Source organism: Melopsittacus undulatus, chromosome 6 (genome assembly GCF_012275295.1).
Source record: "Melopsittacus undulatus isolate bMelUnd1 chromosome 6, bMelUnd1.mat.Z, whole genome shotgun sequence".
Lineage (NCBI taxonomy): Eukaryota > Metazoa > Chordata > Aves > Psittaciformes > Psittaculidae > Melopsittacus > Melopsittacus undulatus.
The window spans coordinates 63,595,544-63,622,053 of NC_047532.1; the positions used below are offsets into that span (position 1 = coordinate 63,595,544).

The following is a 26,510-nucleotide window of genomic DNA, read 5'->3' on the forward strand; positions in this document are numbered from 1 at the left end:
TCACACGGTCCTGTGCTGTCTGGAAAAAATGGCCTTTAATCATTTAATAGTTTGGCTCTTGTGACCAGATCCACCAATTGCATGGTTTTGGAATTCAGAATAACCCAGTATTCCTATGTACAATTAAAGAGAGCATTCCTCTGCAAGCCAGTCTTGGGTTTGTACCATCTAGTGTTCAGATTCCCCTCTTCTCAAAGGGCTGAGGGAAAATAAATGCTTGGCTTGCCATGTAAATAAAAAACAAATGGAGAAAAAAAGTTCCTTCAAATTTCACAGACACTTTCATGCCGGAGCTCTCACTGCAGGAGTGTATCCTGCTTAGTCTGTAGCCTTCTTTTGCCAGGACTGAATGCAGCAGCTTTCCTGATATACCACTGCTATCATTAACTCAAACAACTGACACTGTCTTAAAGACTTATTTTCTCCGAATTTTAGAAAATACATTCTCTAATAGTTTAACCAGCTCTATTGCTGAACTTCCCACTGCCCAGTTGATAATAAAATTAAATGGGAATTATAACAAAATTAATGCCCCTCGCACTTTTTGTATTTTCAGGGAGATTTTTTTCCTCCTAAAAGTCATACATATTTGTATAAGCAACAGCCAAAACCCTGTGTTTGTTAAACTTCAGTGCGTGGAGACCTCATAGCAGCCTTCCAGTATCTGAAGGGGGCCAATAAGGATGCTGGTGAGGGACTCTTCATTAGGGACTGTTGTAATAGGACAAGGGATAACGGGTTAAAACTTAAAACAGGGGAGGTTTAGATTGGATATAAGGAAGAAGTTCTTTACTGTGAGGGTGGTGAGGTACTGGAATGGGTTGCCCAGGGAGGTTGTGAATGCTCCATCCCTGGCAGTGTTCAAGACCAGGTTGGATGAAGCCTTGGATGACCTGGTTTAGTGTGAGGTGTCCCTGCCCATGGCAGGGGGGTTGGAACTGGATGATCTCAAGGTGTTTTCCAACTCTAACTATTCTATGATTCTAAAATACGGCTTTCAAAAGAAAAAAGCAAACCACCTCCCTCTCCCTCACCCAAGATTCTGCCAGGGTTTAACAGCATTTGAATTCAACATACACAACTACAAGACACCTTCTCACTCTCCCAAGGCTGAGATTCCTACACAGGCTTATAACTACAGCAGATGCAGCTGGCCAAAAAGAGAAAACATTCCAGGAAGACGAATCACAGCTTGAAAGTCTGCTTTGAAGAAAAGTCTGCTACCAAGCCTGGTGAGAAAAAAACCCAAACCACAAAGCAACACCTTGGGGGAAGTGGAAGGTGAGGCCGCACCCAGAATCCTGTGTTCAGCTCTGGGCCCCTTGCTGCAAGAGAGACAGTGAGGTGCTGGAGCAGGGCCAAAAAAGGGCAATGGAGCTGATGCAGGGCCTGGAGTACAAGTGTGATGGGAACAGCTGAGGGAACTGGGGGGTTCAATCTGGAGAAGGCTCAGGGGGGACCTTATTGCTCCCTACAACTGCCTGACAGGAGGATGGAGCCAGGAGGGGGCTGGGCTCTGCTCCCAAGGAACAAGGGATGAGACAAGAGGAAACAGCCTCAAGCTGCACCAGGGGAGGTTTGGATGGAGCTGAGGAACAATTCCCCAGAGGGGGCTCAGGCTGCCCAGGGCAGGGATGCAGTCACCGTCCCTGCAAGTGTTCACACACCGTGGACACGAGGCCTCAGTGACAGGGTTAACCTCAGGGTTATTGGTGGCCTTGGCAGTACTGGGGAACGGCTGGATTCGTGATCTTTTCCAATCTACTTCATTTTATGATTCTGTGATTCTATGATTTGTACTCCTCCACGGAAAAACACCCGTTCTCCACCTTGTCTTGCTGCAGGGCAGCAGGAGACGCCCCAGAAGGTCCCACTAAGCAGGAACACAGGGATTCTCCCAGAAGGGGCGCAAGGCTTGCCTCAACTCGGGTTTCCAGTCCAGACTCCTCGCGTCAAGCCCGGACGAGCCGGATGGGGCAAGGCCTCGCTGTGACCGCACTATCTCACAACGAGGCACTTACCGAACCCCAGCACCGGGATGCTGCAGGCGCTGGCGAGCGGCAGCACGGGACAGGTCAGCTCCGCCGCGGCCATGCTTCCCCGCCGCGATGACTACAACTCCCAGCAACCCTTGCGGCCGCACAGCGTCGCAAAGTATCGCAAAGCGTAACGGGAGCGTGGCTTCTGGCGGCGGGCGGGAGGCAGGTGGGATTTCGGTGACGGGTTCGGGGCTGACAGCGAACCTGGGCCTGGCGGCTGTCGCGACTTCCCGAAGTATGCTGTACCTGATCGGGCTGGGCTTGGGAGATGCCAAGGACATCACGGTGAAGGGGCTGGAGGCGGTGAGGCAGTGCCACAGGGTGTACCTGGAGGCCTACACATCCATCCTCACGGTGGGCAAGGAAGCACTGGTAGGTCTGGCTGCTGCTGGCCCGCAGGGCCTAACGCCTCTCCTGACAGGGAGGGTGGTAGGTCAGTAATGTCAGCAGGAGAAACTGGTAGTGTGTGAGCTCCAAAAAGGTATGTATGTGACCTTCATGTGCTGCCAGTAGTATCCTGAGGTGCATCGAGAGGAGTGTGGCAGAAGGTCAGGGAGGCAGCCCCCCCCCCCCTCTGCTGACCCTGGTGAGGCTACATCTGAAGCACTGTGTCCAGTGCTGGTCTTCGCAGTATAAGAGACAAGGACCTACTGGAGAGGGTCCAGCAGAGGCCACGAGAATGCCCAGGGGTGTGGAGCATCATTCTTACAAGAAGAGTTTGCACGAGCTGGGCCTTTTTCTTCTGGAGAAGTGCAGCTTGAGAGGGGATCTCATTAATGCAGATCAATAGCTTAAAGGCAGGTGCCAGGAAGATGGGGCCAGACTCTTTCCAGTGGTGCCCGGTGGCAGGACAAAGAGCAATAAACTGAAACACAAACATGAGGAAGAGCTTCTTTATATTGAGAGTGTCAGAGCCCTGGCACAGGCTGCCCATTGGGTTGTGGAGTCTCCCTCTCTGGAGCCATCCCAAACCCACCATGGGCACGTTCCTATGTGCCCTGCTCTGTGTGGCCCTGCCTTGGCAGGGAGTTGGACTGAGGGGTCTCTAGATGGCCCTTCTAACCCTAGTGATTTTGTGAGTCTGTTTTTATAGGAGAAATTGTTTTGCTACCTTCTGAGAAGACAGGAATAGAAAGAAAATTTTCCTTCCTACAGGTATTAACATTAGTTTTGATCTCAAATTCTAACAATATATGGAGGTCTGAGTGAACTTGGTTAGAAAAAGGTCTGATCTGTTTAAAAACAAACAAATCAAAAGACATATCAGAAAAATACATGTTTTGGAGCCTTGAATATCTTGATTCAGCCTGAGGCAGTATGGTGTGCCTGCTGGGCACAATAATTTGACTGCCTCACATGCCCGTATTTCCTGGTGGGCCAAGCTGTCTCACTATTTTGAGACTTAGAGAACTCACACAGTTCAGTCAGAGATGTGCTGTTAAACAGCATGGAGATAAAATTTTTATTAGCAAACACACCTTTTGAAAGAAACCAGTAGTAAACATGTACAAATTACAACTCTGATGCCTTCGCTGGGAGCAGAAAGGTACAGTTTAATGTTGAAATAATACCCCAAAAAAAGAGCTTGTCTACCCACAGAACACAGGTCTTGCCTCCAAAAGCTGTGTAGTGCTATACAGAGATGCTGCCTGGGTCTTGGATGCTGTATAGCCGTAGCAGAATCATAGAATCACACAATGGTTTGGGTTGGAAAGGATCTTGAGATCATCCAGTTCCAGCCCCCTGCCATAGGCAGGGAAACCTCACACCAGAGCAGGTTGCCTAAGGCTCTGTCCAACCTGGCCTTGAACACTGACCCTGGAGCTGCCTCATGCTAGACCATGTTGCTCCAAGCCCCTTCCCACCTGGGCTTGAACACTGCCAGGGATGTGGCAGCTACAGCTTCTCTGGGCACCCTGTGCCAGCGCCTCACAGGGAAGAGCTTCTGCCTTAGATCTAACCTGAACTTCCCCTGTTTCAGTGTGAACCCATCACCCCTTGTCCTGTCACTACAGTCCCTGATGAGGAGTCCCTCTCCAGCATCCTCATAGTCCCCTTCAGACACTGGAAGCTGCTATGAGGTCTCCATGCAGCCTTCTCCAGGCTGAACAGCCCCAGTGTTCTCAGCCTGTCTTCATACAGGAGGTGCTTCAGCCCCTGATCATCCTCGTGGCCTCCTCTGGACTTGCTCCACAGCTCCATGTCCTTCTCATGTTGAGGACACCAGAACTGCACACAATACTCCAAGTGGAATCTCACGAGAGCAGAGTAGAGGGGCAGGATCACTTCCTTCAACCTGCTGTTCATGCTCCTGTTGATGCAGCCCAGCACACGGGTGGTTTCTGGGCTCAAGCGCACACTGAAGCAGCTCCTGTTCAGTTTCCCATCAACAAACACCCTCAAGTCCTTCTTCACAGGGCTGCTCTGAATCACTTCTCTGCCCATGTATGTGTATGTGCATATGGCATGTGAGAATTTAGCTTGTACTTGTAGTCAGCATAATGTGGTTTTCAGACAGAAACCTAGCCTAGAACATTTGTGGCCATCTCTGGCCTATCTGCTGTATTTTGAAATGAAGATTACTCCCTGTTTCAGGCTTGGGTTTGGGTTTTTTTTTCAGTACGCTGAAGCAATCTGAATTGAAATTAATTCATTCAAAACAAAATGTTTTTGTTTTCCTGTTGTTGGATAGTTGGAAAATTGCATTAGGATATTTTTATTTTGCAAAATCTGCATCTGCCATTAAAAAATGGATTCCTAGGCAGCTGAAAATAAAACATTAAATAATAGAAAAATGCTGGGTATTTTTGGTGTACTTATTTTGGGGGGGGTTGTTTGGTTTGTTTTTATTAGGTCTTTTGGAAATCTTGAAGTCCCAAAGATGAGGTAATTGGGAAAAGTAATCAATAAAAACAAAGTAAAAGATGCCATCTTAACCTGAAGCTGCCCAAGAAGGAATGTAGGAATTAACTACGAAGCCCAGTTTCCATACGAGTGACAATGCTGGATGTTTTATTTAGTAATCTGAAGGTCAGCCTCTCTTAAGCACCATGAAAGGTTATGGGAAAGCTCTCAAGAGATAAAGAACAGATTCTTTTCTGCAGGGATTTTCTAGAAATCTTCCTGTGTCAATGCTTTTAAAACCAGATCTCAAAATTCTAGTGACATGACTTGCCTAGTTTATCTCGTGGGCCTGAAACATATATTAAAGGCTGCTTGATGTTGACCATCTAAATGAGATCTCAGTTTGGTGGAAGAACTGTTCGGAGCCTGTGACTTCCCAGTGGGTCTGCATCTTATTTTTTTGTACGGAGAGTGCTTTTTATGTACTCTGTAATGAATGTGCTTTGATTTGCATTGTAGAGCAGTCTCAAAGCATGTAAATCGATTCCATTTTTGACACAGGTAGAGAAACTTATGCAAAAATGGTAAGGAAGTAATCTTTAGAAAGGGGAACCAAACCCAGTAACAGTCCCATGTCTAGTACTCGGTACAGGATGAATTTTTTCATGGAAGCAGTGCTCTGCTTCTCTACAGTTATGATGGTTCTCTTGTCAATTCATTATTCTTTGCGAGCAAAGATGAACCTATCGCTGAAGTCACAGGAGACTTTATCAATTTGTTAATATTTGTAATACCACTCAAGTTTTCTGAATGCTATTTAGAGCAAAACCACCTTTTTTTGGTCTGTACCCTGGGGCAAACCTTTATCTAATAATGTAAAGAGCATGTGAAATGTATAGTGGTACATAACTTAAAGACATATATGTTCAGGTAACATGTTCTAGAATTAAGTGAGGTTTTATTACACATGTGAGGTTGATTCTGGAAATAAAGGCATTAAAGACATACAAAAAGACAATAATTACTGAGCTGCTGAAGAAAAGCAAAGGATGTGATCAAATACATGTTTACTTATATAGTGAAGTATTTCTTCCAGAGAACTGAAGATGAAGAACTAATATGAAATCACTCCTTAGATGTGGTTATCTACAATGTACTAGGGATAATCAAAACCACCTATGTTGTGGTATACCTAATGTTGTATTTGCCTCTGGTTTGATGTCAGTGTTACCTAAGCACTTAGACTCAGTCATGTGATGGGATGCCTCACAGTAGGATGACCAGTTAAATTGAGTCCACCCAGGTACATTTGGTATGAAGATGTCATTGAGCTACATTTGGAGCAGCTCCTCAACTGACACAAAAGGCATAAAACCCCAAGTCAGTATCAGAATAACAAGCATGACAAATTTTGGGCAGTTTTGGATCTACTTTATGGGAAGCTCAGGTGTTCTTGCAAGGGGAGGAAGGTTTCTCCTAAGACATGGGTTAGACTGCTGGGGAGAATAATAAAGTTGGCCTTTTCATTGTCTATTGGCTGTGTTCCTAAGTGTCTAATTTTGCTGTTTCTTATTTCAATTTATAGGAAGAGTTTTATGGAAAAGAATTGATTTTGGCTGACCGAGAAACAGTGGAACAAGAAGCAGATAACATTTTAAAAGATGCTGATGTTTGTGATGTCGCATTTCTTGTAGTTGGTGATCCTTTTGGGTAAGGCAAAGCAACATTTGAAATATTCCTGTAGCTTGGTCATTCTCTTTTTTCAATAGGAAGGAGCCATACTGCATAACTGTAATTGTTCATGAAGAAGCTGATTTTCAGACCAGAAGCATGTTTTATTGCATTAAAAATATACATGCAATTGTGTACACTTTATATTGCTTTGGAGTTTCCTTGCCCAGATATTCCTTATGGATAGGAATGGGGACCCTCCAGGATGTATGATACTTTCCTTCAGCAGTCACTTATTTCATTCTTCATGCTGGCTTCTATAGAGAATATTTTTGTTGCTTGATTTATCTACTAACACAAGAAATTCTAGGATATCACATAAAGAAGAAATATGCTCTGTTTTGAGAGAGTATTCTTTTAGTTGCTCTTTGTACTTATAAATGTGGCTTTCACGCACAGTTGCTTTAGAATGAATACTGATTGTTGGTTGTACAGTGCATCTGCTTTGATATATGCTAGTTTTTAAAATCATTTAGGTTGTACAATGTGTCTTCTCCCTTTGGTTTATTAAGCCTTTTGTTTCCACTTTTTATTCCTGCTGAAAAGTAGAGTCGTGTTCTATCACCAGAAGGATCTCCTTCTGTCTTTGCAGTCAGGCATCATCAATCTATAAATGTCAGGCTATACAGAAGAGCTTTTAGTCTCCAGCTGGTGATTCAAGATTTATACCACAGTGTTAAGGGGCACAAGAAAAATCAAGTCACTGAGCAGCCCATTTGTGAGTGAAAAAATAGAGTTTATGAAAAAGAAGAGCAGTGTGCACATCTGTCAAAAAGCAGGTAATTTATGTAAATACAGGTTGAAGGGAATCGACAAGAGAATATGGAATGGAATAGAATAGAATAAGATCATCCAGTTCCAGCCCCTCTGCCATGGGCAGGGATATCTCACACTAAACCAGGTCATCCAAGGCTTCATCCAACCTGACCTTGATATTAAACTAGTACTTACGGGCGAATGATGCTGTATTTCAGGAATATTAATTATATTTTCAACACATGTTAACATGAAAACTAGGATTCGCATAAGGTGTAGAGCCACATTATCTGTACCCTTGTATTCTGATCCAGTGACTGATAGAAGTACACAAGATGAAAAAAGCAACCCACATGCACTGAAATTAAATGGTTACTTGTAAGCAGTATCTTGATCTGCCTCATATCATTGTTTCAGTGTCAAAATCCTTCAATTCTGACTAATACACTACATCATTGTGGAAAACTACCCTTTTTTAAATTAGTTGCTTCTGTCTAAATGTTTATGTTCTTAATATTGCAGCTGGAACTCCTGTGCCCTCACAGAGCCCTAAGGATTTAGGGGTTCATGAGGTTACTAGGAAAAAGTACTGAATGTTTCTGTCCTAAGAGAAGCCACATGGGAGGAGGATAGAAGCCATGTGACAGCAGCTGATCGTAGAGTTTCAAGTATGTTTGCAGGTCAGAAGAGTTTGCAGGTCAGAAGAGTGTTTAATCTTAGGAAAGCTCAGGTTTTGGTGGTCAGTAGGTCAAGTGGTAAAACAAGCTATACCCCTGCCATTGTTCTTACTGTTGTTCACACTGTGTATGTGGTAACAGTTGTGGATGTGCTAGCAGAAACCTGACTAGTTTAGCAGCATAGTGCACCTTCATCTAGCCTAGTGCTGACATTCATATTATTACTATCCGTAACACTTAAAGTCTGTATTGGTGACAGAAAATCCTAGTAAAGCTCTGGATACAGAGAGCTGACTCCTTGAAGCCTTTGCTGGTACTAGCCAAGTGCTCACAAGGGCACTGCTGCTTTCAGCTGCCATCATTATGGACAGATCTATTGGGAGAATATACTGGCTGGAGCAAATTTTAGTGAATAAAGCCAGCTGATCCCTTGGTCAGTATTAGCATAACCACAAAATCCTTCAGTGCTCCTTGTCCTGTCTGTGTGAAGGGAATAATACAAGACTCTAAAACTAGTCCCCTCTTCTCTCAGAGCAGGCATTCCTAAACTAAGTTTGTTTCTGGAAATCAGGAACTCAGTCAGTTTGTTTAGTAGTTTTAGATCACTTTAATGCATTCTTCTGTGCCTGGAAGCCTGTGTGTATCACAGTCTCCAGTTTCCCAAATTCAGATTCTTTCAGTTTTTCCTTCAGTGAAATTCTGGTTTAAGTGATTTCAAGGCCAGTTGAAAGGGGCTTGAAGCAACCTGGTCTAGTGGAAGGTGTCCCTGCCCATGGCAGAGGTTGGAACTGGATGAGCTCTAAGATCCCTTCCAACCCAAACCATTCTATGATTCTATAATTGATCTTTACAGCCTTCTAGCTGCTGCCACATTTGTGTGCCAGTCTGAAGCACCTAATCTTATTGGTAGTCAGACATGCGGTGTCAAAATTTATCAGACTAAAAATCAGGAGAATTCTGTCAGGGTAACTGAATGAGGCCAGGGTGAAAGCAGTCTTCCTATTTATTTATTCTGATTTCTTTCTTTGCTTCCTTCTTTTTAATGGCCACACAGAAGTCTGTAGTACATCCTAGCAATGAGATGGCTAAGGTCACTTTTAGGTTTGATAAATTTAGCCAAGTGCATTTCCATATATCACAGGGAAAATGGAGTGCCTAGCATGTATGTAAGCATACATTCAAGCAAGATACATAAGTAAACACCCTTGCAGTTCAAAGATGTGCTGAATTAATATTTACCATCTTAGAAGGACTCTAATCCCAATTGCGTTAACTACAAGCCCAGGAATTCTTGCAGCAGTCACTGCAAGGTGTTTATTAGGCATTAGACCCGAAGCCCAATTTAGCTCAGTTCTAAGCTTAGTTAGAAGTTTCCTAATTGTTACAGAAAAACTTGAGTACTCAAACTTGGGCATCTGTAATTTGAGTAATTTAGCTTAAATGTCATAAAAGTCAATTTATTCTAAGGATGTCTAAGTACTGTGTGCAGTTTACGTCACTTCAAAGCTCTGCTTGAGTGTGTTGCTTTCACAGAATCACAGAATCCCAAGAGTTGACATGCACTGGTGCACATGGGAGAAGGCCTGGCTCTATCCCAAGTAAAGAAATACTGGAATTGTGCTGAATCCTATGCCAGATAGAGTTGACCTTTACAGTTCAACAGATGTCCAGCAGACACCTGCAGAAGACAAAGTGTAAATGGAACTTTTCAAGTGCTTGCCAAAGCTACTTTAAAAAGTAACAATTGTGTTGGTGTTAAGAGTTTTAATGATGCCAGAAATCTGCAAAGAACCATAACATATTGAGGACACCTGTATTTTCAGCTAGGGGAGATGACATATGGAAGCCTTACTGGAGTTTTTACTTTCCAATTACAATTAGTCATGTTATTGTTGCCCTTTTGGCACCTCTGCATTGCCCTGGTTGTGAAGGGTTTAATTTTACTTTCAAAACAAACTGTAATACTAGTAACACTTGATCACTTCATCTTTTCAATCTTTAACTCCTTCATTTTCCTAACACAGGGCCACGACACACAGTGATTTAGTACTACGTGCAGTAAAACTGGGGATTCCATACAAGGTCATTCATAATGCTTCAATAATGAGTGCAGTGGGCTGCTGTGGTTTACAGGTAACATTTTTACAGATATGCTATTCCACAAGTGCTAAACTGAAAACTGGTGAGCTCTTCTACTGCTGTGTCAATGCATGTTGCAATCTGAAGCTTGAAGATCTGTATGAACGGTACACTTCTGTTGTCGGAATTTGTTAACACTTCCTTTTCAGTGGGCTGCACATCAGCAGAAGTCCCTTTTGATGAGCGCATGTGTAAATGAATATTAACACTTCTATTCTGCTCTGCTCTCTGATTTCCCTCTTTGATATCTAAATTATTTTGCAGATAAAGCTTTGCTCTTGTTGGTTTCCTTCTACTATTGATGGTCACCTAATGAGTTTAGTTTTAAACTAGGTTGTTATCCTGTTGAGAGACACACTGGTCTTGTCATGAAAGGAATATATGCACAAGCCTGTCTGTATGCTCAACTCAGACCATAACTGATTCCAAAATCTTCTATATGATGAATTCTTTCCAAGGTTGACCTGTCCTCACTTTTATGCCCATCTGTTCAGAGAGGAGAGGTTTGCCTACCCAAGTACTAGAAGAGTAAGTGATAGGTTTTGTGCTTCTTGAATGGCCAAAGTAGAAAAGATCTGATGTTCCCCAAGAAAATACTTCAAACTATTTTCTTTTACACATATATAGGTCCATTATTCATCTTCCTGCATGAAAAACATTATGACAGTGTATGTATCATAACTTATAAATTATTTGAAGCTTCTCCCTTTTGTTTTCATTCATTATTTTAACATAGAACCTGTCCTCTCAAGGTTCAGAATGATTCCCTGTATATGGGAACCACTAAACCAAGCTCCTGCTTCATCAAAACTGAAGGTAAGCACAGGAATGTGGTTGTACCACAGACAAGAGCTGAGGCTTTGAATAATAAGTTTTCATCACTGAAGGAGGAAATATTCCTTCCTATCTTAATGTAAAAGAATACCATTCTCTTTAATTTCAACAAACAACCGACACTTTCAAGTTTACAGTGACAATCTCCTTATCTCAGTGCTGCCCAGCAGCAGAAAGTCTGTTGCAGTAAGTTGAGTATTATCTTTGTCTTTGTTCACATTTGAATGGTTTAGAAATGGGAGAGCCCTGTGTGATCTGGCAGTGCAGCAACACTGTGTTGACACCTCTTCTGAGCTGTGAGTGCTAATGCTGAAGGGAATGCAGCACAGGTTTCACATTATTTATCATTCTTTCTGTGAGCACTTGTTTAGTGATACCTGCCTTTTGCTGTAAGACTTGGGTAAAATTATCTTTTAGGAAGGAAACAGGCTCCTTGGTGTCTAAAGTCTACATGTACAGCAGACAGATGGCAGCTGCTACATGACTGCACTTACTGGGGTAGGTAATATGGCTGGGGCTTACCCTTTCCACTTTTAGCTTCAAGGTGGTGCAAAGTTTGCTTGTGCAGTCAAGCTGCTGGCAAGTAGTTTCTACTACCTGCTATCATTTTACTGTTCTTTTATTTTCTTAGGAAGGAAGGCATAAGGCTTGTATTCCCAATGAGAACAGGTGACTAGGGTTTCTGAAAATCTGCTTCCCCCACAACTCCAGCTACGTGTAGGAAAGAGGAGTACAGAACACTGAGGTGAACTGAAAACAAAAAAGAGCAAAAAACTAGCTGGGAATATATTGCAAACAGTCTATAAGGTTTGTCACATATGCAGTTTTGGAGATTAGCTTACTATTTCCTTGTCCCATGCTGAAGAGAACAGTCCGTGAGGGAAACGTGATGTTATTCACTCTGGCATTGGTCCCCTTTTCCATTCTGGCTTGGGAGGTGCTGCCTTCCCATAAGTCAACATTCCTGTTGTTATATGAAGTATTTTAGGAAATGCTGATCATATTGTGTTACCGGACAGACTGTAACCAACTGGATATTTAACTCTTCATTGCTCCTTACAGGCATAAACAGCAAGTGAGGGGTCTCTTATTAAAAAGCAGCCTGTGATTTAATTAGAGCTGTGCGGAAAGTTCATAAGTTCTTTCAGCAGACTTTACATTCATGGCTGTCCCTGACATCAGTTTAGTTTTGGAGCTGCTGTTGTTTAAATTTCAAACTTGCTGTCAAGTATAGCAGGGATTCCTCTTTTGCTTCACCACAGAAAAGGCTGGGCTTTTTTTCTTGTGTTAATCTGATTGTAATACAAAACCTCTTTCTTTCTTACTGGAGAAAAACAGGAAACACCTTTATACGTTGTTGTGAAAGCCACGTGTGTAGTGAGCTGTAGCTGCTGATTAGGCCTCAGTAAAATGCAGCTACAGCCCAGTGCCCAGTCTGTTCACAAAAGAACATGTCTCTTGTCATCAGATCAACGTTTCTGTGCAGCCAGTAACTTTCTGGTAGTTGTGCAGTTTTCCTGAACAGCAGTGAGTTACACTGGAGTTGTTAGTGATGGTTTGTCACCTTCCTAGATCTATTTCTTGTCAAATTGTAAAAAAGGATGAAAATCTGTTTTCAAATATTTTTTTTACTGTCTTGCCTGTTTGACAGACTCAGCTTGGAAGGCTGCACAGTGAAGAGTGTATTAGTACAAAGAGCAAGTGTTTTTCTTTTAGCTTTGAAAATTAAACTCTTCTAGGAAGCTCTCACAGGTTGATACCATGAGCTGTAGTTATTGAAAGCAGAGGGTAGTATAACTTAGCAAAGTATTAGTCTGACTGGGCATAAGGCTCTATGACTTGCTGTGGCTCTTTCTTTTAGGCTGTTCTTGTTGTACTTCACTGTGTCAGGCTGAAGAACATAATTGCCCTCAAAATTAAATTAATACGGCTGGAATGGGAGGAGAAGCCAGGAAAAGTGCCAGTGCATGAGCACCTCTTAACATGTTCTCTGCAGGTTCATGTCTCTTGTTTGGTATCTGAGTTGTAGGTATGTTGATCACTCTGACTCCTGTTGTAATAGGGAACAGCCACCAGTGAAGAGCTTCATGCAGTTTGTGCATACTGCCATGGAAGTCGAGGAGAGAGGACAGACATTCTCAAAGAGCACTTCTAGTGGGTGTTAACTAGCAAGACCAGCTTTCCTCACCAGCAGCTGCACTGTGGTTCCAGAGCTTTGGAAAGCTTAGTATTTTATTATAGTAAACTATAGTTTACTACAGTTAACTACAGCTACTATCACTGCTCAGCTACCTTGTGAACAAGACATTGCTATTCAACTGGGATTCAGCATTGCAAGCTGAGAATATAGGGAGAGCCCAGCCCTACTTCCACGGCTTTATCTGTACCCACACTCAGTCCTTCAGAATAGGGCTGATCGCTGAGGCTTTTAGCCCTAAAATAAAGAGGCAGGAAACTCAGAATCTCAAATTTACACCTTCTTCCATCCTTCCTAATCTGGGTTACTTTGGGAAGGTCACCAGAGTGGTGCTCTCAGGACTGAATTCTCTCTGACCCAGTTCTGGTAATGCATCTTTGAGGAAGCTGTATGGGTGGTCAAACATGTGAGAAGGACTGCATCTCACTGACCTGTGTGAACAACACAACTCAAAATGGCTTGAGATAATAGCATTACTGTAAAAAAAATGATTGAGAACAAAAGCGCAAAGCTAAAGGCAAGCCATAGGATTGGAGCCACATAGGAGCCACTCATTTCTGGGGGAGTGGTGTTGCTAGTTTTAAAAGCATTTATTTTCTATTTTGGTAGGGTAGCTACCCCATGTCATGGCAGAGACCTGCCTCTCTTTTGAAACATACCCACTTTCCACCTGAATAGCTTCAGAACAAACATCTGCATATCCCCTTGTGTCTATCAGTAACTCGGCTCGATTTTTTTGTGTTTGGAGACCAGCTCATTCACATAAAATTTACAGTTATGAAATAGTTTTGTCTTTTCACTACTAGCTGATCACTGAAATATGAAAGCAGTGCTCACTGTGGGGGTTTTGAGTGTTTACTGAACAGGTAAGTACCTTTGCAGCAGCAAGTAGAAAACTGTTACTTACAGATTAGGAAATTGAAGGATGTTATCATTACTCGCTGAGCTCACAGTCAAATAGAAAACCTGTAGTAGCTGAAGGAGCGGAACCTTTGAGTTCCACCCTCTCTGCCCTCATCTTCAAAAATACTCTTTGTTGTGATGGGAGGGGCTCTGTGCAAGATGGTTTTTATTCAGCGACAGTTAAAACAAACTGTTTCCCATCATTGGTTGGTTTTCTCACTTACTACCAGCTTCTGAGCCTTTTAGAACTTGTTTCTCAAGCCATTTAAAGGTTAAGTCAGTAGTGGTCACACTACTTCATTACTCAAAATTACTGAACAACTCAGTGCCATTTTGACCCAGAAATATTCATTTGATCAGAATAATTCTTTTTCTCCATTTAGAGAACTCTTTCAGATTAGTAATCCAAGTGACCAGAGTGGGAAGGAATCATTGTTTGACATTGCTGAGAAGAGTCTTTGGAGGATATTAAAGATAAGGTGACATTACCTTGGAGGGAAAATCCTGTCCTCTTCAACTTTGTTTGGAGTTTGTGAGTCTTTGACAGCTGAATTTTGTTCTACTTGTGGAGTGGCTGTTTCCTAAGTGTTGATACAGGAGGCAGCCAAGAGAAAAATGGGTTCTTTCCTTCAGCTGCTTTTATGTGATTTGTCTCAGCTGCCTCCTGAAGACTGCAATCATGTGGAGTGGGCTTCCCTCAGTGAGACATTCTTCTCTTCACAGTTCCTTTCTCTCTGGCATGTGCTAAGGGGACTAGAGGTTTTTGGACAGCTGAGCCAACCTGTTGGCTTGCAGTACAAAAACGAATCAGAGCCCCTTGTGCGTGAATAGTAAAGACTTTGAAATTCATGTGAAGGTTCTCATGAGAGGCATTAAAAGTTGCTAAAGGTTTGTGGTTCTAAGTGAGATAGTGGTAAAGGGCTAGAGCGAAGCTTGTGGTTGTTTCATATGACCAATTACAAGTGAAAATGAAGCTTGACTGATTCTTGGTACTTCTTTGTTGATGATTGTCCAACTTCCTAAGCTGTTCTCTATCAACAATATATAATATAAAAACAATAGGAGCACTTTAATCTGATGTATATGATCTGGAGAGTTGTTAACTGGTTACAGAAGGCAAGGGGAAAAATCTGGCTTATTAGGTTCCTTTTTATGCAGATAGATGTTGCACAGCATCATGTAAAAACGACGAGGATAAACACGACATGTCTTAGCTTTTCTGTGTATGTGCATTGAGATTGATCAGGAAGCAACCTGGGATAATGCAGGGTGCTGTCTGGTCTCCAAATTCCATTGAGAAGCAGGCTCAGGGGAAAAAAACCTGGTGGTGTCTGTCAGTGGGATGTGGTCAGGCTGTGCAGTCCTGTGAGACCTGTCTGCAGTGAGACCTGTCTGCAGCGTAACCTGAGACCATCTCAACACAGCAGCCAAGGAAGGGCTCAGTCTGCAGGGTTTACAGGTATTGCATGTGTATGCAGGTGCCAGGTCCACAAAGTGTCACAACAAGACTCTTTCTTACTTTCTTCCTCTGACATATATCTAGTTCTGAAGCAGTTTGAAATGTTAGGAAAGGCGGTAAGCTTGGAAGTGAAGAACTGCTTTGTCACTGTTGCAGTGATACAGCAATAATTCTGGGAAAGATGCTGTAAAAATAAATGTCTGTGTTTTGAAATGTTTACTTCTTGGTTTTTCTGCAGCTGTTGCCTTACTGACCCTTTTACTACTATCTTGCATCTTCTCTGCTGCTTGTTTTAGTACTTTCTAGAGGGGATGGGAGATCTTCCTTTTTTAATTTCCCTATTTAGTCTCAGCTTGTTCCTTCTTTTCACAGCCTATATTTTTGTGGTGATTAGCCACAAAAGAAGTGGCTAAGTCGCTATTTTAAGTGAAAACTGTTGATCTGGGCAGCTTCAGGTGTCTGTTGTCATTCAGACTTGGCCATTAACAAATTTGTTGAGTAGTTTAAGTGAAATTTCACTTGTATGCAGGCTTCTCTTTCATAGATGATTCTGGCCTCTCAGTTGATTCTGTGTATATAAACAAGTAGAATATGAAACTGAACTGAACTGAAAACAGGCCTCTCAGGACAAAAATCTGTCAGACTTTCATAGTATGTGTGTAAATAGAACAGGATGTTAGAGAATGTTCAGAGGTGATGAAAGTGTGAGTCGAAGAACAGCTTTCTGTAGTATTTGGTGAGCAGGCAGAGCATTGCCTCTGAGTGGAGAGTCCTGGCCCCCTTCCTGCCTTCAACTCTTGCGTTGCAAAAGTGAAGTGCACAAAGCTTTGTGGAAGCCAATTACTACTTGGGGGGAGGGGGGAGAGAGAGGAGTATTTCCAAAGACTGAGGTCTTTCAAAATGACCTTTTGAAATGTTTCCGTGAAGGTTTTGAGCGCTGAGCAGAAGGAAAGGAGGTTTCCAAGCTGAGAGCACTGAACGTCTGCCCAAGCATTTCACTGAGCCCCCTTTGATATTCAGCTCTTTTGTGCCCCAGCAGAATGGAGGCACTCGAACAAATGTGATGATTAGTGCAAGTGTGATGCTTGAGATGTTTTAGCTTGTACAGAGCACATCTTGTCCACTCCTAAAGCCCAGCTGCTTCATGCAGAGTACAGCCCACAGAAACTGCATTTGCTGTCGCCTCTCTTTAAAGCTCTGCCAGCAACCATACAGCACAATCCTTTCACTGAAAATACACAGAGCTCTTCACTTATTAATCTGAGATCATGAAGTTAATCCTCAGTGTGCTGTAATACACCTTGGCTAACAAATTGTCACTATTTTAGTCCATTGACAAGCATAATTTCTTTAATTTTGGGGCCCTATTGAGTCTTATGGTTGATGGAAAGAATCCGTTTTCAGTGGATTCTGGTTCTACTAGACCTGCTGTCCCCTGTGACTGCTGAATCCTTATAGTGGAGTTTTGGGTACTCACTTCTTTCTCTACAGCAAGGCTTTTCTTGAAAGTCTGATACACTTCATACTAGATTTCAACAGGTAGAAATTAGAACACAGCACAGGAAACTGTGAACAACAAAGTGAATCTGCATGAGGTACAGGGAGAGAGTTCAAAATGCAAATTCTCATACAGTTACGTGTTGCTTCTTTAATGCAGGCTTGCTCTGGTGGGGGAGCAGTGCCTTAGTTTCCATAAATGCCACGTGTCTGCAGAGGTCAGATGCTGGATGAGAAAGAAATACTTGTTTGTGTTTGTAGGAGTGCTTGTAAAGTGACTGGTTACAGGTAGTCAAGCACAACAGGGGTATCCTTTTATTGCTTTACTTCCACAACATTCGTAGATCACTGGTGAACTAGAAAGTTCAAAGAAGTGTCTTTCTCTCTTTAATTTAAAGTAAAAATATGTGTGCAATAATGCTAGGAAATCTAATCTTTAGAAGTTAAGTTAGTGTAAGTTGGAAAGGCATTTCTAGTTTAATAAGCATGTCCTGTTCCCTGTTGTCGGTGTAGTTCTGTGCCTGTGCTGTCCAGGTGCTCAGAAAACAGGTGTATTGGTGTGAGACTGTACTTAGTTTTCTGTGATCTCAATACTTCATGAAGCTATTTTGAAATTATTTCTACTGAATGGGCAGGTAAATTCTGACAGAAATGGTTTATTCTTTTCGACATTCAGACTTCATTTTTAGTGCAAAACCTGGTGAACAAAGGACAGATTCAGTGAATCTGACTGGCAGTGCTTGTATAGAAAGGATAACTTCTTGTTGGCAAAGATGATGGAGAAACTCTGTAATGATCAATGGAAAAGAGAAAAAAATGAGAACAAGTGCTGGAGGATATAAAGCTGAATGCACAACTTGTTTTTAATATGTGGAAGAACACTTGAAAAGATCTGATTCCTAACAAACTGCTTACCAGATAACAACATTTTACCTGTTTCTGCACATCCTTTTCTTTGCTAAAAGCCAGAGGTGGAAGTCGCCCTCCTTCAGGTTAACAAAATGCCAAAGGGACTTGGGTAAGATTAAGTTTAATTGAGGCCACTTTCTGTACTGGATGAGGGCTGCTGCTTTGGGGAGAGTACTGAGGTGGCTTTCAGGTGGTAGTACCAACCACTGGACATTTCAGCACTTGTTGGTTACTGCAGGTATACTGCCAGTGAGATAAAACTGCTTTCACCCAGGTGCTGTAACAATGAAGGGGTGAAGGTGTTAAATAGTTGTTAGGTGTTAACAATGAAGGTGTTAAATAGTTTTTTCTTCAGCTGTGGAACAAAATGGGAAGAGTTCTAGGTAGCCATCTGAAAAACAGGCAGAACATAGCTTGGTTATTCTTTTAGACGCAGCCTTGAAATAGTTAACAGGTTACATAGGGAACAATTTATTTTGTCCAACCTCAATTTAGTTTACTGGAAGAACCTTTAGGTTGTGAAATGTACACTGTGTGTTCTTGTCCTTGTGCTAGAATGAAATGTTTAAAAGAGGAAATGTTTTCAGTAATATTCTAGGAACCTCTGAATAAACACTGCTTCTATCAGCATGAATGGTTCAAATTTGAGCTTTTTTGAAAAGCCCTTGAAAACAAACATGTTTCTGCTTTGATTTGAATTCTGCTCTACCAGCATGAAAGAGTTAAAACCACAACCTAATACTGCAGGAAAGTGTGTAAAGAGGAACTCCCAGATGGGACAGAGCTGCCAGAGCAGCTTCTGCACAGGGTCCTCTTTCTGCTCAGGACACACACGGTGTCTCCTGTAGCAGGCTAGGAGGAGCAGTTTTTCCTGCCTGGTTTACAGAGCAAGTGGGGAGGTGAGACCATTGCTTGAGCAGACAGAATACTGGCCAGCTGTACAAGAAGTCTGGGCTTGCCCTGTTCCAGAGCTGAATTCACCAAAACTGATGCATGGTTTTGCCCTTTTTCAAGTTGGTTACAGAAGCTTCCAAGCCAAATGCTGCCTTAGGTTACATGACACTGGCTTCTGCATCACTGAAAATGATCGGCAAGACTGTTGCTTCAGATGTTTTCACTGAGGTTAGGGATTTACAGAAATAAATAGTGTTAAGACTGAGAATAAAATCAGTATGTTTGCCACAGAATCTGCTAGCAATATCCTTCTTACCTTATGTGCATGAAAAACATTGTACCTCTATTTCATGCATAATCTATCCCTGTCTTCAGATCTCCATATCCCCTCTCTCTTCAGACCACAACTTCTTTTGCATGATACAGCTTTCATTGGCAGGAAAGGGCTGGTTTAATACAACTGTATCAGTAGGATCTCAGTATTGTGGCATTATTAGAAGTTATCTAGCCTTAGCCAAAGATAAATGATAAGAATTTTGGTGCTAATCTTACAAAGCTTTTGCCTTTAGGAGGACTTCAGAATGAACAAAGAATAGAAGGTAAATGGAAAGTTCACACATATTGGAAAGGTGAAGGCAGAGATAGGTAACAACTTTACATGTGGTTCATTAGCTGTTCTTTAACATGCTTTACTGTTTGGAGAGTAAAAGAACAACAGCACGTCTCTGTTAGGAAGAAGAAAACCCAGTTCACTAATTACAGATGTTGTTACAAAGAAAGGAGGGAATGCAAAGGAATGCACTAAAACTAGCCAAGAGATAGGCAACTTTTTCCAAAGGTGCACTGTTTTTAGTGCTATGTTTTGCTGTGTGTCTGTGAAAGGGCAAGCCTGAGCAGAAGAGTGCTGTGCTATGAAACTCTTAACTAGGTTCAGGCCTTTCCAGTGTCAACAGTTGTTCATGGTTTTTATCTCATTTTATTGCATGCTCTTACTCTGTGTGTTACTGCTTTTGCTTTGTTTTGCAGTTGTACAGTTTTGGAGAGACTGTTTCCATAGTTTTCTGGACAGATACATGGAAGCCAGAAAGCTTTTTTGACAAGATTGAGAAGAACAGACAGAATGGAATGCACACCTTGTGCTTACTTGGTAAGCAGCAGCTCCAAGGGTTCCTTAGCTACCATCTTCCACAGCATCCAGAGACAGAAGTGATAGGCATAGGATGAAGTCTGGGATTAAACAAATCTCAGCTAACATGTATGTTTGAAAATACACCAAAACTTGGAACATTGGTGTGTGTATCCTTAGTTCAGCCATTGTTCATGCTGCAGTGGTTGGGAATTTGTTAATTCCATGTAAAAAAATCCCTAAGAAACAAAGCCTTTTTAGAAGTCACATAGGAGCAGGAGACCCAGATTTGCTCTAAAAATGAGATTAAGCTAGATCTAGCTCAGGATCCAAGTCAGATTGCAGTGACTAGTAGCTGTCTCTTATTGACTTCATTAGGTTAGAGCTCAGCACATGACTTTCTGGGGAGCGAAACTATACATTTAGCCACATTGGTGTTGTGTAAGGTGATAGTCTTTTTCCTGAATTCTTTTATCTAAGGATGTTTTGGGAAAGGTGATTGTCACATGAGAAGTTTCAGTGCTGTAAAGTATCCTTGCCAGTCATGGAGCTGGAACTGAATAGTGACCACTGGCACCAGGCTCTTCCATGGTGCTGCCTGATCTTTGCCTGCCCAGCAGTCCTCAGCTCAAAGCCACTTTCTGAATAACTCTGCAAATCTGAGCAGCTCCTGAAAGATCATGGAATCCCAGACTGGTTTGGGTTGGAAAGGACCTTCAGGTCATCCAGTTCCAAACTCCTGCCATGGGCAGGGCCACCTCACACTAGACCATGTTGCCTAAGGCTCTGTCCAACCTGGCCTTGAACACTGATCATGGAACTGCCTGCCTATAAACTACAAGACACTTGCATATTTATCTATGTACAATTCTATACCTTTTGTAGCATCTTTTAGACACAGGTGGGATCTCTCAGTGCTAAATAAATTAGTATTTTAAGTAAAAACAGTCTGTAGTAACTGGAGGATCCTGAGCAGAAAACCCGTGTGTAAGCATCACTGCATACCAGATTTCCCAATGCCTTCAAAGTTTGTTATTTTCAAAATTGACGAAAAATCGGAATTCTGGCAATTTTTTTTTAAGAATGATGACTTTTGTCTTCACAAATGACTTTTTGGATGACTGGTGTTTAAACAAGGACTCTTAACAACTATAATATGGTAAACCAAAGTATTCTGTAGATATTTGATATAATCATTTCTATGATGTCCCTCTGTATCTTTTTTTATACAGTAGTGGGAGAGTAAAAGTTGAACTGATAAAATTGCATTATAACCCATGTCCCATGTCATTGACAGTTATGGTACCTGCATCTGATTGTAGGTCATACCTGAAAACTACCAATTTGCAAATGAATTGTTCCTTTAACACTACTTGGTCATTCGGACCCATGTATTTATTACTTGTCCAACTATACTAGAGAAGCGCATAAAAAGGGAAGTGCTGATAAGCTTTGGAATTCTAAGTGACTTGACAGTCATATAAACAATTTGGTAAACTGTTTTTACCCCCCTTTTTTCAGCATCCCTGTGAGTTAGGAGTTGATTGTATAACTTAAGCAATACTTTTCTTTAAAATCAAGGTGAAAAATGTATTCAGCTTTTACTGTGGTAGTCTTTTGAATATAGATGTTTGATTGTGTCTTGGACAGGCTGTGGTCAGAGTTTCATACAGGTGCAGATGTGCAGAGTCTAACCTGTCCCTTTCTCTGTTTTATTTTTGCCCAAATCCTTCTTTTTTTCCAGTAACAGAAGCTTGTTCTGAGTGTTCAGGGGGACAGGAAGTGCTAATGAAAGTCAGGTTCCTGCATGGCACTGATGTAATTGCTGTTGATCAGTCATCCTGTTCTACCTTTTGTGATCACAATGTACTCAGCATTTACAAGTAGCTCCAGTACCATGGTGTGCTTCACCATTTTACTATCCTGTAGCCTGCTATTTAAATACTTAGAAGTATTTGTATTCATCTGTGTTGCTGTGAGATCTGTTAAACTTGCCCTATTTTGGGGAAAAATTACATGCATAAAATCTGAATTCTTTGTGATTAATTAACATCTGAAAGAGCAGAATGTTTAAGTCATAGTCTTTGCTCCTGTAATAACTAAAATGCTGTTATAAAATTTATAGTATCTGCTCATTTAATTAAGCTTTACCAACACAGAAAAACTAAGTGGGGAGTTTGTAAGGGACCTGTGTTTTAACACCTGTTTTGTTCTACAGATATTAAAGTGAAGGAGCAGTCTCTGGAGAATCTAATGAAGTGAGTCACCTTTCTGAAAATGTATAGAAACACATTTGTAAGATGTATAGAAAACAGTGTATTTATAAAGGAACAGAGGTTCTTTGTCCAATACTGCACTTACCTGTGCTACTGTTATCCTTCCCAGTGGCCACGGTCTTTTGTTTCTTACAAGGAGTGGAACTTTTCTGCTCAGTGCAATAGGACCTGGCTTTATTTACAGTAACTGTATGAAACTGCAGCAAAGCATTATCTTTTGAGCTACTTCTGTGACAAACATGAAGTCAGAACAGGCAAATGAAGTGTTATTTCACTGTTCTGTCCCATCCTCAAATAGGTGAATAGCTGAAACACTGTTTGGAATTCATTCTTCTTTACACTTGCTAGAAACAGTGTGAGGCATTGAATACATACCACCTTTTTTAAACAGCTAAATAAGCAATATATAGAAAATGCTCTCAAGTTCATGTAACTGTGTTGAAGAGAGCTCTTGCCACATCTTAATCACCTCTCTGTAATCTTCTGTTTCGACAGTGGCGAATACAAACGGTTACTTTATGCACATGCTGTAACTCTGCTCTAAATTAACATCTGTGAAGTCTCACAGTATCATTGAGGTTTGTTTATTCTGCAGTTTCAAAATGAAGTCTGTTTGACTGAAGCCACAGTTGGCAAAGAAAGCAGTATTTCATGTAAGAATGTATTCCTAGTCTGTAATCAGACAAACATCTACAGGGCATTTGACAGAAAAACAGTACTTTGCCCTTGACTTGGAAGTCTAACCCATCCTTCAAGAGTAGCTGCAAAACCTGCATATTGCTTCCAGCAGCTGAATTTGCTCACATCATTTGCCAGCTGGAGGCCCTCCTGTTTCATAGGTGTGAGAGCACAGAAGTCTCCTCCTGTCTTCCTTACAAATGGTTCTTGTCTGAAAGGCCCAGCCTGAGAGCCTGGGCAAGGTTCATTTGCTGGTCTAGAGGTTTCTTGAAACAAACTATAAGAACACTGGGGATGATAAAGTGGGTTTTATGTGAAATTGCTCTACTTTTCTTTCCCTGCAGAGGAAGGAAGATTTATGAGCCACCACGCTACATGAGTGTGAATCAAGCTGCAAAACAGCTTCTTGCCATTATTCAAAACAGGAGGCTCCAAGGAGAAGAATCAGGTGCTGCTACTGCATTGTTTCTACCTGCTACTTATGCCTTCCAAGTCACACTTAGTGATGAGCCTCCAAACTCTGCTCCTTTCCTCTTCTTTGCATTGCTCTTGGTCCATGTAGAATTGGGCCGCCTTAAATCCTGAGGTGGATTTGGCAGAGTCTGGACATAGTGTAGGTCAGCAGAGATGAACAAGCTCCTGGAGGTTTAGTCCAAGCCTCAGCCTGGTGACCGTGTCCTGGTTCTACCCATCTTTAACTACGAGCTCTTTGATACGTTAGAGTTGCAGAAGGATTCTGAGCATTTTAGAGCAGTTGAGCTTCAAAAACAATCAGTGCTACGTTTTATTCAGACCAGTCACACTCTGTGCTACATGAGCACCAGCACGAACCCAGGTTAACCCTGCAGTGCAGAACTGGGATTCTGACCTTGAGTTCTTAACACTGGTCAAGCACAAACTGTGAACAGTGTTTATTGACACCAAGGGTGAAATCACAGCAGCTGTAAAAATGATTGTTGTGTCACAGAAAAATTCTATGTTCCTCCTTTTAGAAGTTTACTCCTCAAATGCTGTTAAATGAAAATCCTTTCATTTTGTCCTTTGCATAGAATGAATCAGGAACAGCAGTTTCCTCAAAGTGAACACAATTCCTGAATGAATTTCCTGTTCTACTTCTGCTGTCTTCCCCTTCTTGCTTAACATCCCTAAGATACAGCTGTATTTTCTTTGAAGAACAAACTTCTTTCTAGGCCCCTCTGGTGATTTATGAAATGGAGGTTTAAGAAAGCAGCGTTAAGGTTTAAGCATTTTAAGTAGTTTTTCCTTTATGTTAGACCCATTGGTCAGTAAATGAAGCATTTAATCTTCTTTCTTACAGCAATCACTGAAAACACAATCTGTGTTGGCCTCGCACGTGTGGGTGCTCCGGATCAGAAGATTGCTTCAGGCACACTGGAGCAGATGGCCACAGTCGAACTAGGTGGTCCACTGCATTCCTTGATTGTTACAGGCACTCTGCATCCTCTGGAATTAGAAATGCTTCAGCTTTTTCCTATAGCTGGTTCCAGTTTTGAACAGCATGCGTGTCAAAGGACCGCTTAAATATAAACAAGGCATTTACATTTTTATTCCTTTCTTAATTTCATGACAGCATAAAGTTATCCTTGTGCTCAATTAGAGCTTGCCCAAGTGCAGTTAGATTGTTGCTTCAGAAGACAACACTGCAGGAACATATATGTGCCTTTACCTGAGGCTACAAAGTGCAAGTTGCACCTGCTGCTATCAGCTTCTAACACATTGACACCTTAAAACCATTTTGTCCAGTGCAGTTCATTTTTGTCCAGTGCAGTTCATTGACATTTGCATCAGTCTGAGGCTGATGACCAGGGTAAGAAGTGCAAGCAGAGAACTGGAGAGTAGCAGGTATCTGTCTGGCATCACTTTTGCGGTGGTGCTTTCACCAAGCCTACTGCATATACTGGTGCAAGTGCATTCCGGGTGCTTGCTTTCAGTTTTGCAGAAACTCAGTAGTTCTCCCACCAACAGAAACCATTAGTGTGCAAAACCTGTTAGGGCTGTACTCACTTTTACACTTGGGATAGTGAGTAGAGACAGGTGAGAATGTTCTTCATGTCTAAACCAAGAAAAAAGAGAATTCACCCTTTGGATGTTGGTGAAACAGGGAGAAGCCGCACAGAATTTCTTATTTGAGAAGGCTGCAACTTAAAACAGAAGTGAATTTCTTGCTGTGTTCATGGTACCATTTATGGAGTTCTGGACTCACACAGTCAGAAAACAGACTGCAAGAATTCTTTTTCAGATCAGCCTGCTGTTGGTTGGCCTTTCAGCTGCTCTTCACAGTACGTACAGAACAAAGCAGACCTCTATGAGTGCTTTTCTTTTGAAACTGAAGGTTTATTGGAAAGAAATTGGATCCCAGAGCTCTTCGGCAATGTAAGATATTGAACATTTTGCCTAGACTGGACTCAAATACAAAAGATTACATTACAATTGCTAGTACTGCACTTGGGACAAGTCATGGCCAAGCTACTAACAAGAGCATCACAGGAGAAAACTGCACATAAGTCCTCAGAATTACAGTGAGCTGCCTTGTCTTGTCATTAAGGTTTCTTTACAGGTGTTTGGATATACTGTACTAGTCAATTTAAGCTCACTGCTCAGAGTAATTCCTGTTATTTAAAGGCAAGTGCTATGCTGAATGCTACCAGGAATGATTTTGACCCTTTCCTCATTCACAGTATTTCACACTTCAGCCAGAATACTGTAGTGATTCATTTAACTCTGGCACAAGATCCCAGGATACACAGGGAAGACTTCAGTACACAAAAAAGTAAAATCCACCACTCCTTTTACACATGATTTCCACCAAATTGCCACAAGGCTGGAACCTTTTGTGGCTGATGCAGACAAGCAGATGAGCCAGGATTTGCACACAGTGGGACATGTCACATCCCAGGCACAGCAGAAGCCCAACTGGTACCTTTTCACATCAGAGCAGTCTCTGGCCAATGAAGTCCCAACAGATGTTCACTGCAACAAAGCCAAAACGGGAGGAATCCAAAAGGGAACCTCAGCAAGTTGCCAATAGAGATTTTCATAGGAGAGTAAAGGAGGAATTAACCACAGAGCCAGGATTAGGGATCAGAGAAATTAATTATTGGAAAAAAAGAGAAAATCCCTTTATGCTTATTCCCACGCACGTTTACAAGGGGTGGGATAATCAAGAATCCCAGCAAACAGCAGCCTCATGGCTGCTGGGGCAAACAGGACAGGGCTCAACTAGTAACTGAGGCTGCTGCTCTGAACTGGTGTTTAAAGATCTCATTACATGAGCAGCGACTAGGATTTGCATGTTATGGAAGTATGAAGGTTCTTCCTACAGCTGCAACCTGCACTGCAAGAGACAGGCCATGAACTTCACAGTTCATTCATGCAGGGAATGGAATGGGTGAAAAAGTGCAGCTCAGCAGGAGCTTCCTTCCCCTCTTGTACCTTGTTTTTATTCCCAAACCAGGTTCACGTTAAAGAGCAACTCTCCTTCTTTCACTTTGGAACCCAGCTTCACTTCTTCAGAACAAACATCAGGAATG

The 26,510-nt window shown here is 42.0% G+C and overlaps 1 protein-coding gene across 3 annotated transcripts; it reads left to right on the forward strand.

Moving 5' to 3' along the window:
* Window positions 1-1,957: 1,957 nt before the first annotated feature.
* DPH5 (diphthamide biosynthesis 5) lies at window positions 1,958-24,573 on the forward strand. Of its 3 annotated transcripts, none has more exons than XM_031042249.2 (7): window positions 1,958-2,074; window positions 6,469-6,593; window positions 10,072-10,180; window positions 19,906-20,026; window positions 22,224-22,263; window positions 23,304-23,407; window positions 24,278-24,573. In XM_031042249.2, the coding sequence occupies exons 1-7, from the start codon at window positions 2,039-2,041 to the stop codon at window positions 24,499-24,501; spliced, it is 759 nt and encodes a 252-aa protein (XP_030898109.2). In that variant the 5' UTR covers window positions 1,958-2,038; the 3' UTR covers window positions 24,502-24,573. The 3 variants fall into 3 exon arrangements, with proteins under 3 accessions (XP_030898109.2, XP_005141519.2, XP_030898110.2); XM_005141462.3 differs by lacking the exon at window positions 1,958-2,074 and adding an exon at window positions 2,212-2,411; XM_031042250.2 differs by lacking the exon at window positions 1,958-2,074 and adding an exon at window positions 4,850-5,069.
* The last annotated feature ends 1,937 nt before the right edge of the window (window positions 24,574-26,510 follow it).